The 12,153-nt window shown below is 47.8% G+C and overlaps 1 protein-coding gene across 2 annotated transcripts in view; it reads left to right on the top strand.

Moving 5' to 3' along the window:
• Nucleotides 1-12,153, top strand: part of CDH3 (cadherin 3) — a 113,432-nt gene that overhangs the window by 58,232 nt on the left and 43,047 nt on the right. The window contains exon 1 of one of the 2 annotated variants that reach the window (XM_020893381.2): nucleotides 11,506-12,079. The exons of the other annotated variant lie outside the window; for it this stretch is intronic. Coding sequence (XP_020749040.2) covers nucleotides 12,020-12,079 — 60 coding nt within the window. The 5' untranslated portion in view covers nucleotides 11,506-12,019. Of the gene's footprint in view, nucleotides 1-11,505; nucleotides 12,080-12,153 lie in introns of those variants that run through there. 2 annotated transcript variants of the gene reach the window in all.

Genomic DNA, 12,153 nt, shown 5'->3' with positions numbered 1-12,153 from the left:
AGACTTTAAAAATGGTCCACATAAAAAAAATCTTAAAACAACAGCCACCCTCACCTGAGTCCACACATACCTGCAGCTACACCCCACTTCCTTACTCCTGTTAAAAGAAAATTTGAAAAGAATTGTCAAGACCGTACACGCTTTCTCACCTCTTCTGTTTAATCCAGTCTGGTTTCTGGGTTGATTCTCCAGTGAAACTCTTCTCCCAATGACCTCAAACAGCTAAATTTAATGGACACATCTCTGACCACATCCTTCATAGCCTCTCACCAGCATTTGACCCAGCCTACCACTTCTCTTCTGAATCTTTCTTCTGTTGATTTCAATCTTCTGGTTTTCCTTTGATTAGTCTTAGTCCCTCCTCCTCCACTCAGCCCTCAAATGTCGGAGTGTCTCAGGGCTCATCCAGTACCTTTAAGCATCATGTTTGGAGATAGCCCACATTTGTATCTCTGACCCAGCCTAACCTCTTAGCACCAGATACAAATAGCCCATGACCAAGTTGATCTCTGCACCTGGCTAGCTCACGGCTCCTCCAACTTCATGGTCCAGATGGAACTCTTGATTCTTCCAGCACCTGATTCTTCTCCAATAATTCTACTATTATCGATCCAAGCTCCAAACCTAAGAGAAGGCCTTGATTCCTCCTTTCTTTCTTTCTTTTTTTTTTTATTCCTCCTTTCTTCAGCCTCAGAATCAGTCTATCACCAAGTCCTGTGACTTTTACCCCACACTCTATTGAGAATCTGACCATTTTTCTTCATCTTCTTGGCAGTAGTCTTTGCCAGGTCCATCATCTCTCATCTGGACATCGCACCAGCCTCCTCTCTTGTCTCTTACTTCCATTCTTCCTGCCCCAATTCTCATTTTCATATAGCAGCCAGGAGGATTGTTATAAAATGTGAATCAGGCCATATTCCTCCTCTGCTTAAGATTCTTCAATAGCTGTCTTCTTATTCTGGAGTAAAAGTCAGACTACTTGTGGCTCTAGAACTCTATATGATCTGTAACTCTCACCTGTTTCAACCTCATCTCCCTTTCTCTGCAGACTCACTCTGCTTCAGCCACACTGACTTCTGTGTTCCTGGTTTCTAGCAGTTGCCTACCTCAGGACCTTTGCACATGCTGTTCCCTCCACTTGGAGTACTTTCTCTCAGCTTTTCTATGACTGACTCCTTCTCAGTCTTGGTCTTAGCTTCACTGCTGCTTCCTCAGAGTGTCTGCCTTGACCATTCTATCAAAAATGAGCTTCCCTAGTGACTATCTTATTGCTTTTTTCTTTCTTAGCACTTTCAATAGTCTGTAATTATCTTGTTTGTTTACTTCTCTACATTTTTATTACAGAGTCCATGAAAATAAAAGATTTTGCTCTGTTTAATTCACCATTGCATCCTCAGTGCTCAGAATAGCGTCTGACACATAGTAAATATTTCTTGAATGTAATGAATGGAAAGGTAGGTGGAGACTAGACCAAACAGGCCCTTGACAGAGCAGCATGGAGAGGCATTTCAGAATTTTAATCATAGATGCAAAGTGATCAGGCTTGGCAGTTGTAAACGTTCAGTCTGACAGTATTGGTGAAAAGAAATGGGAGGGTAACCAAGGAAAGCTACTGAAATGGCCCAGACGAGAGAGATGACAGGGTTGAATGGAATAAGATATACAGAGTGCTTAGCGTTTAACCATAAGGAATGGGGTCAGTCCGGTTACTATTACCAATATAGCAGGTAAGCAAGGACTGCTTGAATTTAATGACAGGAAAGCTGGGGTCCAATGATAGAGGGACTTGTGTATCCCCTGGAATCTTTGACTCTCTAATCACCTTTTACAGTGATAAATGATAGAACTTCTTATCCTTATTTGAGTTACTTTGACCTCTATCAGTGAATGGTATTTAATTCTGTGTTCACATTTGCATTCTTCTGCCTGTGTCCCTTCTCACCACCATCAGCTGGGAAGAAAAAATTTCATGGAGAGAGCTTCTGACACCTTTCATTAACTGTGTGACTTGGAAAGTCACCTCATCTCTCTGAACTCAGTTTCATTTTCTGTCAAATGAGGACTCTGATATCTGTTCTGTCCATCGTGAGGATCAGTGAATAGCTGTACAGAAAATATTTTCAAAATGCAAGAAAAATATCTTTCAGTAAATATTTATTAAGCACCTGCTGTGTGACAGGCACTATTGATGGTGCTAGCAATATGGCAGTGGCATAGGAGGAAAAGCAACAATTCAACCCCTGTGGGGCTGATGCTATTGCAGAAGTCGATTCAGATTCTAGACATTTGGGATTTTAGGGGTTTTTTTTTAGCATTTATTTGCTGCTTTGGGTCTTAGTTGTAGCATCCAGGATCTTTTGTTGCCGCGCTGAGGCTCCGTAGTTGTGGTGCTGGGGCTTAGTTGCTCTGTGGCATGTGGGATCTTAGCTCCCCAGCAGGGATTAAACCCACTTCCCCTGCATTGTGTGGCAGATTCTTAACCACTGAACCACCAGGAAGTCCCCGAACATTTTGGATTTTGACTGTATTTTCCTAATTGGCAGATCACTTTGGGCCCCTGCTGAAAAATACAGATTATTGGCCGGACCAAAGTCTTAGTCAGAATGGGGAAGGTAGAATGAAGGGAGGGGTAACTATCTCCCTGAAGTGATTCAGAAAAGACTGAAAATAAGAGATTAAGTGAATTAAACCACTTCCCTGTTTCTCTTCCCAAATACTGATTAACCACTCAGCAATCCTGCATGCACATCTGTTTGTATACTGAATTTTCCAAAACATTTCTAATAAGAAGTGCCTTCAGATGGCTCCGGGGAGAGCAAGTGTAAACATCAGGACCAGCCATGTGACCTTGAAGGAGAAGGCAGTGGAAGTAGCAGAAAGCGCTGTCCTTGGCGGTGTCTTTGTCTGCCACAGAGCTTGCTGTACACCTGATCTGGATCTTAGTGTCCTCATCAACCAATGAGGTCAGGATTTCCTGAGTACCAGTTCACGGAGGGGTGCTGCGTTAGTGTAATCAGAATCTCCTAAGGAGCTTATTAAGTCTCCAGATTCCTGGGCCTCATGGACTGATGAATCCAATTCAGTAGGGCTAGAATGGCATCCATCACCTCCTCTGTTTTTTTTTTAATTTTTATTTATTTATTTTTGGCTGTGCTGGGTCTTCATTGCTACGTAGGTTTTTCTCTAGTTGCCGCAGTTGGGGGCTACTCTAGTTGTGGTGTGGGGGCCTCTCACTGCGGAGGCTGCTCTTGCAGAGCACGGGCTCTAGGTGCTCGGGCTTTAGCAGTTGCGGCTCTGGTCTCTCGAGCACAGGCTCAGAAGTTGTGGTGCAGAGGTTTAGTTGGTCCATGGCATGTTGGATCTTCCCAGATCAGGGATGGAACCTGTGTCTCCTGCATTGGCAGGAAGCCACCAGGGAAGCCCACCTCTTCCTGGGCAGTTAGTTTTTGATACACATCCCGGTTTGGTATCTCACTAGGGTAGGTCAAACTCTCTGTGCCTCAGTTTTCTCATCTGTAAAATATAATCATTCCTCAGACAGTAAAATTAAATAAGTTAATTTACATCATGCACTTGGAGCAGTGTCTGTGCTCCAAGCAGTGTAAGTACTGGGTAAGTTTTAACTATTCTGTCAGTCAAGAGGAAGACAAACCACTGTGCATATTTAAAGCAGAGGGAACTTCATGCAGAGGTGACGGAGAGGCTGAGAAGCCAAACAGGAGGCAGTGAAACAACCTAGAGATTAGGCAGCAAGAAGTCTTTGACCCCTTAGCAGGGGGAAGAGAGGGAAATGGTGGTGCTTCTGGAGCCCAGAGTCTGGTCGAACCTGGACCCACAGCAGGAGCTGTAGCTCCAGCTTAGACACAGCCATGTTAAGACAGCTGAAGCAGCAGGAATACCCTGGCTTTTCCCTTGTCCCACCCTCCAGGCCCCCTCTAGTGCCGCCTATTGGCTGAACCAATATCTCTCACGTGAGCCTGGGGAAACGCCATCTGCAGAGGTCCCCCCTGCCTTTCAAGGGAAGGATGAAGCATGACTCTGAGAACAGACTGTCATTATTTTGTTGTTAATATATTCTCTAAGGTCTTTTGGGTCCTCCTAATACTCCAATACTTTAGCCACCTGATGTAAAGAACTGACTCCTTGGAAAAGACCCTGACGCTGGGAAAGATTGAAGGCGGGAGGAGAAGGGGACGACAAAGGATGAGATGGTTGGATGGCATCACTGACTTGGTGGACTTGAGTTTGAGTAAAGTCCGGGAGTTGGTGATGGACAGGGAGGCCTGGTGTGCTGCAGCCCATGGGGTCACAAAGAGTCAGACATGACTGAGCGACTGAACTGAACTGAACTGAACAGATCTTAAAGTCTCTAGACCTTAGCCAACCACAGGGATTCAGGGCTTCATGAGTGCTTATTGATTAATCAATTCCATGCCTTCAGTGTTCACGCATACATAAATGCTTGGCCTCTGATTTCTGGAAACTGACAGCTCAGGTCTTGACAAACATTCACCAGTGCCGAAAGCAGCAGAGCCCTGTCAGAGATTCAGGGAAAAGGAAGGTATGTGGATCAGGTTTCTGGCTGGGCATCAGCCGCCTCAGCACCTTTAAGGATCCAGAAGTGATAAATCGGGAAGCGGGCCAGAGATATCACTAGGGAGAACAGAGGGTCCCAGAACATTCCGGAAGAGACCCGAAGAAGTAAGGCCGTGGAAGCATGTGTACGGGGCACTGGTCAGGGGAGGGGAGGAGCAGGAAGTAGGACCTCACCCGATTTTAAGGATACTTCCTAGAAAAGACTGCAGAACACCCGCTTGTCTTTGGGACATATCCCTGTAAGTGTGCTATGTGGGAGTGGAGCTCTGGGAATTTTGCTACCAAAAATGGGCAGAAAAGCTCTTTCTAAATATTTCTTGGAGGACTCAGAATTTAACCTTGGACCGGAGGCAAATATGTTTATTTTAAGAGGTTCTTAAGAGAAAAGATCGGATATCGTGGGATTCTTCCTAATATATCAAAGACCTGCTCCTCAGATTCATTCTTTCAGCAAACATTGGTGGATAGCAGGTTGGCAACTGATTCAGGCAGTGAGTTTTAGAGTGAGACAGAAATGGATTGCACCGTGGCTTTGCCTCTGTCCTAGCTGTGTGGCCCTGGGCAAGGGATTTCACCTCAGTTTCCCCCGCCCTGTGAAAAGGGAATATGTAATATGAAATAGTGTATAGAGTTAGGAGGATGAGAATGAGATAATGCATGAAAATATTTAACATCTGAATCCAGAGTGTGCTCAGGAAATGGTAGTAGTTCATTTTATTAGGGCTTGTTTTATTTATATGACACTTTGCAAAACACTCCCCACCTCTGTTAGCTCACTGGATTTCACATCAGCTTGGTGAGGCAGGTCAGGGAACCCACATTGATTTTGCATCTACTCTGCATCCAGCACCCTGCCAGATGCCTAACAGTTATTATCTTGTTGATTTCACTCAGTCAATACATATTTTAGTATCTGTTTTATGCCAGGCCGTTCTGTGTCCTGGAGGTACAGCAATGAACAAACACAAAAACCCCTGCCTCGGGAGGATACACTAAGTGAGGGGAGAGTGGCAATCAATACCGTGTAATGAATACTTAGGTTTACTGTCTTCCAACTTGCTTTACAAATATTAACTCATAACCTGTGAGGAAGGTATTATTTTGCTCATCCCATTTTACAGATGAGGGTACTGAGGCACAAGGGATTTGAGAGTCACTTGGCCAAGGTCTCACAACTCAGAAGAGCTGAATTAATGATTCAAAGCCAGACAGCATTACTCCAGAGTCCTTGCTCTTAATCATTACTGTTACCTCTTTAAAAAATTATATATGTACTAATAGATTATCACACCCTATAGATTAGGGTGTGGTAAGTGCTATGAAAAAAATAATAAAGCAGGGTAAAAGGGGAGGAGGATAATTGGAGAGGGCTGTCTATGCAGGGAGGGCAGAGAAGTCTTCTCTGAGGGGCTGCATCTGAGCAGAGACCTGAAGGGGTGAGGGAGAGAGGCGGGTGGACACCCGGGGAAGGGGGATCCAGGGGAGAGAAGCACCATGCAAAGGCCCACTCGTGGAGTGTTTGGAGAACCACAAGGAGGCCAGCACTGGAAAAGCAGAGCAAACAAGTGGTAGAAGATGAGTCAGAACCTGAAAGACAGCTCATGCTGAGCCGGTGGAACGATGCAATTGCTGAGATGGAAAGATTGTGGGAGGGGCAGGTTTGCAGGGGAAGGTCAGTTCAGTTTGGGATAATTCTCACCATCACCCACCAAGTAGGAATTACTCATTCCAGAGGACTTCGAGAGATTAAATAGCTCACCCCAGATCACCCAGACAGTCGTTTTCAGAAGCAAGATTCAGATGTCTGTCTTCCAACCCTAACTTAAATGCCACAGGCTGTTGGCTGGTAGTGTGCTGTGAGGAAATCTACAGAAGTGATATTCTGAATGTCCTGATCCCTGACCTCAGGAGCTTTCAAGGAGGGGGAAATAGATAGTGGAGAGTGAGGCAGAAGGAGAGTGTCTGAGTAAAGGAAAGGAATAATGCCAGAGATCCCACAAGGCAGTAAGTAGCATCTATTTAAATGTGAAATGGAGACAAGAAACCCAGGGAAAGTGTACTTCTTTATGAAAGAGCAAAATGAGTGAGAGTCTCAGCCCTGTCTGGGTGGAGGGCATCAAGGACAGAGCAAATATCTGTGTCGAAGAAGGCTGTGCAGAGCACAGGTGGGAAGCTCCTGCCTGAAGTTCAGGGTTCCACTTGAGCAAGTCTCTCTCCACAAATTAATGCTTTTTCATTGTGACAAAGGTATATCCTGGGCCAGAGGTCTTCCCTGGACCTGTGTCTCCAACCACAGCCTCTTCAACATGCCCCCACTGGGCACCTTTAAACATGCCCCAATCTGAAGTCCTGATCTTCCCCCGATCCCGAACTTGCCCTGCCTACAATGAGATTCCGAGAAGCCAACCCTGAAGGACTTATTAAATACGGAAGGGCTCCCAGGAGGAACTGGTGAAGGAGTGGAGGAACAGGATAAAGAGGGCAAGAAGCCAAATAAGGGTGTGATTTCAGACCAAGCCCCTGGAGAGTAGCTTCATCCTGATCCAACAGGGGAACGAATGCTGGATGTAAGTTACCCCTGGGAGTTTAGGGGTGGGGGCACTCAGCTTCCACACTCCAGCACCAGTTGGTTATTGGCTAAGTGCTGGGAAAGTGAACTCCTGGGCACTTACTTACAAGGGAAAGGGATCCCAGTAACTAAAGGGCAAGCCTCTAGCTCTTCACATGTGCAGGCTGCTGGGAGCATCAACACACAGAAGCCAAATAGGGGGCATTCAGAAGCCATCAAAGGGATCCCAGGGGACCTGGCAGCACCCTGACAGTGTCCACTACACATGCCTTACCCATCTCAGGAAATGGCACTGCCATCCTGCTGGTTGCTCAGGCCCCAATCCTGGGAGTCATCATTGACCTGCTCTGTCTCACACCCCCATCCAATCCTTTAGTCGATCTCGTTGGCAATACCTTCAAGATACATGCTGAGTCTGATCACTTTTTTTAAGTAACTTTTGAAAATTGTGGTAAACTACACATAACACACAGTTCACTGGCATTAAGTACATTCATGTTTTTGGGTACCCATCACTATCATCCATCCACAGAACTCTTTCCATCTTGCAAAGCTGAAACTCTGTACCTGTTAAGCATTTTGTTTGTCCATTCATCTGTTGATGGACACTTGGGTTGCTTCTACCTCTTGACTGTTGTAAATAATGCTGCTATGAACATGGATATACAAATATGTTCCAGTCCCTGCACTCAATTCTTTTGAGGTTATACCTAAAAGTGGAAGGGCTTCCCTAGTGACTGACTGGTAAAGAATCCGCCTGCAATGCAGGAGACCCTGGTTCGATCCCTGGGTTGGGAAAATCCGCTGGAGAAGGGCATGGCAACCCACTCCAGTATTCTTGCCTGAAGAATTCCATGGACAGAGAGGAGCCTGGCGGGCTACAGTCCATAGGGTCGCACAGAGTTGGACATGACTGAAGCAACTAAGCAGCAGCAGCTAGAAGTGGAATTGCTTGATCATACAGCAATTCTATTTTTTAAAATATCTATTTATTTGCCTGTGCTGGGTCTTAGTTGTGGCATGTGAATGGGATCTAGTTCCCTGACCAGGGATCAAAGCCAGGCCCCCTGAATTGGGAGTGCAGAGTCTTAGCCACTGGACCACCAGGGAAGTCCCAGTAATTCAATTTTTAATTTTTTTTAGTAACTGCTTTACTATTTTTCATGGTGGTTCTACCATTTTACATTCCTACGACAATGCACAAGTGTTTCAGTTTCTTCTTCACCAGTACTTTTTATTTTCTTTTTTTAAAGACAGTAAACAACAAAATTCTGTAAAGCAATTATCCTTTCATTAAAAATTAATGTTTAAAAATCTGATCATTTTTTTCACCCCTTCCACAAGGAGCACCCTGAACCAGGCCATTTCAGTTTTTGCCTGACTGACTACAGTGGAATCCCATCTGACCTCACTGCTTCTGCCCTCATGTCCAATAGTCTTTTCAACACCTCTCTTCCGCTCACAGCCTCCTGGGCCTTCCTCCTTTCCCTCTCAGAGAGGCTCTACAAGATTTGCTTCTCACCCTTCGGAATCTACTCATTTCCTACTAGCTCACTCCACTCCAGCCATATTGGCTTGGCTTTTTTTTTTTTTTTTTTTTACCCTGTCCAAAGTAATCTCTTGCCTCAGGTCCTTTTGCCTTATTTCTCTGCTTGGAAATACTACTAAGCAACATCTGGGCACTTGCTCTATGCCAGGTGCTGAATTTAGAGATTTAAAAATATTAATTAATTCTCATCTGTATGTATTAATTCGTTCAATCCTCATACTTCAGCTATCCCAGTGTAATTTGCTCCCAACTGCCTTAAGGTTTGTATTCCTCAAGGAGGACTCTGGGCTTTCCCCATTGCTTTATCAGCCTCTCCTCCATTTTCTGCCTTTCTCTTTCTTTCTTGCCCTCAGGTTTCTGTGTGGGCTTGGTCCATGAGAGGCAATGCCAGAAGATGAAAGGTGAAAGGAGAGAGATGTTGGGTTATTTCCCCCCACCACACACACATCCTCCCTGCTCTGCTCTGGGCAAGTGTCCTGACCCTCCCAGACTGCAGCTCCATTTGAGAGGGGTGGTCGTCCACACTCCAGCTCCCCCTGCCCCAACCCCTGACTCCCAGTGACGGCGTTTCCTCCCTTTGCCATCCAGTCCTCCAAGTTGTAGCTGCCTTTCTGCTGCTGCTATCTCCGGACCTTCAACACCCCTGAACCCTGCCCATTCCTCTAGTCCCTTCACTAAGACTTCAATCAACATGTAGCTGGATTCTGTCTCCCGCTAGATCCTGACCTAAAACCACCTTCCGGATCACATTATTCATAGTTTTCAACTCTGCCTTCTGTCCCGTGAATTGGCACTTCCCATTCTGTTCTTTACTGCATAGCACATATTGACTAACATGCTATATTTACTTACTTTGCTCACCCCTCACAATCTGGGATCTGCAATCCAAGGTTGCAGATGTGTTTGTTTCATTCAGTGTTGTATCCCCAGTGCTTGGCACAGTGGAGGCCGTCGGCAAATATCTCCTAAATGAATGAATGAACGGACGGACGGCTAGGGAAGCTATAGGGAAGCCAGCAGTGTGGTCCAAGGGGCAGGCAGAAGAGCTGACGCTCAGCTTCTCCGCTCCCCTCCCCTCCCGCGCCCGGAATGCTGAGTTCTCTGGAAGGAGACGGAAATGAGTGCGCTCAACAGCCCTCCAGTCGGGTGTTTACTTAATTAGGGCCTGTATCCCGACGCTCGTTGGTGTTTAACTGTCCGCCTAATGGCTTCATCTGGTTCCGGGCGGGCGCGGGAGAACCTGCGAGGCGAGGGTAGGCGGGGCCCCCCGGGTACAGTCTGGGGCCGGCGCCGCCTGGAAAAGCCTCTGTTCGGGTATCTAACCTCCCCTCGAGCACGGAAAGCGACCCCTACGGGAGAGAGAGGCGCGAGGCAAGGGGGGCTGGTGCTCAGCAAATGAATTTGGGTTTTAACCGCGCGTGGCCCCTCCCCAACCTCCAGCTGCCGGGACCACAGGCCGGATAACGGAGCGCTCCCCTGATACCAGATGCAATTGCTCGCTTTACCATCAGTCGTGAACTTGAAGGATTACAGCGTTTCTTATTCTCTTAGTTTGGGGAACCTGAAGGTATTACAGAGGAGATAAACGGCTCGTGAGGCAAAGGAAGGGACCAGTGAGCTGGATCCTAAAGCTATAATATCAGGCAACATTTGGGCACTTGCTCTTTGCCAAGTGCCGAGTTTAGCATTTTAAATGTGTTAATTAACTTAATCTTCTTCTATTTGCATTAATGCATTCAATCCTAGTACTTTAGAGAGCAGTTAGCACAATAGCCCCACTAGAGGCTTGCAAAACTGAGGCTCAGAGGTGTTATTTCACTAGCCTGAGGCCACCGCGCTAACAAGTGGTGGCTTAAGCGCAGGCGGTGCGCCCCCAGAGCCAAAGCTCGTCTTGAAAGAGAACTCCCACCTTCACTGCGCAAACCGACTTCCTCTTCGCTGCAGGCCTGGTGGTAAAGACAGGCAGGCTTCCAGGTTAGCCTTATGAGGGCCCCCCCCCCAAAAAAAATCTATACTTAGAGACTCCAGTCTCTTCCTCAAACCTCTGAATGTGAGATGGGGAGAAGGGAGAAAAGGAATGAGGAGTCAGCCTGAAATTTTCAAGACAGCTAAGGAAAGTGGGAAGACCTTCGGGAACAAGAGGCTGGGACTGGCCAGGAAAGCTCAGCTCGGTGCGGAGACGGCACTGCGGAGCGACTGAGTCAGGACCGTTTCAGGGCCCATGGCCCATTTGCGTGCGGCCAGGGGGAGGACACTTTGGGTGTGCATTAGAGAGGCGAATTCCGCCCAGCTCCGCCGTCTGCTCCCGGGAAGGATGCAGAAGAGCTGTTTTGAAGGGAGGTTCACGGAAAGGCTGCTCCGCGCAGCCAGCAGTTTTCACTTAGTTTATACTCAGTACTGCAGACCAATAAAAAAACAGTCGCGATTTAAAAAATCCTTTACTTGCGTTTTCACAAGTTGAGAAATTGTTAATTATGTATCTTACGTGGGGAGGGGGGCTGGGGAGGTTGCCTGAGGTGATGGGGCTAACAACCACCTCTCTGCCCCACACCTTTTGGTGTCACCACGGCTTCGACCTCTGGAATCTTCTCTCCTAGCCTCCATTTGTTCGGCTGTGCCAGGGAAGTAATGAGTCTTCCGTGAGTAGTAGCAGATTTTGTAACGCGGTCCCTGGTGACCTCACTGCCAGTTTTAAACTCTGGAGTCCTGGGAGCAGGCTGACGTGGGAGGTTGGAAAGAGGCAGAAGGTACCACCCCCCGCGCGCCCCCGCTGCCGCCGGGTGTGGGGCGGACACACCCGGCCTCCATCAAAGCTTTGGGTAACAGAACGCCTCAGGGAAGCATGAACGGGGCGCCTCTGTTTCCAGTCGAGTTCAGATGCATCTCCACTTCTTTTTCCCACTCTGGCCGCGAGGCACAGAAACCTTTTTCTTCGCGTGCTGCAAAGGCTGAGGAGGGGGTGGGTTGGGGTTTTTTCCCCTCTCGAACCCAGAATCTGCAAGACAGGGCCTGGGTCCCTGCCGAGAGGAACTCCAGAAAAGCCAAGAGAACGCAGGAGGGAAGGGGGAAAGACAGTGTGTGTATGTGTGTAAAAGTGGGGGTCTTGGGTTCCTCCACCGCGCCAACCAGGGCCCCACCTGCGAGAGGGCGGGATCTTTCGGCTCTGGACCAATCAGCACCTACCTGCGCTCACCTGGCCCCCCTCCCTCCGGCTCCCGCGGGCCGCGGTTCTCGAAGGCTCACGCTGAGCTTAGCGGAGCACTAGCCCGCTGTTGCGGCAGCTTTTCACCCCTCTCTCTCCAGCCATGGGGCTCCGTGGTGGGCCTCACGCGTCCCTCCTCCTCCGCTTCTTTCTCCTACTCCAGGTACTCCATTGCCTTGCCCTGTTCCCGGCCGGAACGCTCCTCAGAGGGCTGGCGGGCGGGGTCCGCACGCGGCG

The sequence above is a fragment of the Odocoileus virginianus genome, chromosome 20, assembly GCF_023699985.2.
Source record: "Odocoileus virginianus isolate 20LAN1187 ecotype Illinois chromosome 20, Ovbor_1.2, whole genome shotgun sequence".
NCBI lineage: Eukaryota > Metazoa > Chordata > Mammalia > Artiodactyla > Cervidae > Odocoileus > Odocoileus virginianus.
Note: the sequence above shows the minus strand (reverse complement) of the source record. Positions and strands in the feature narration are given on the sequence as shown.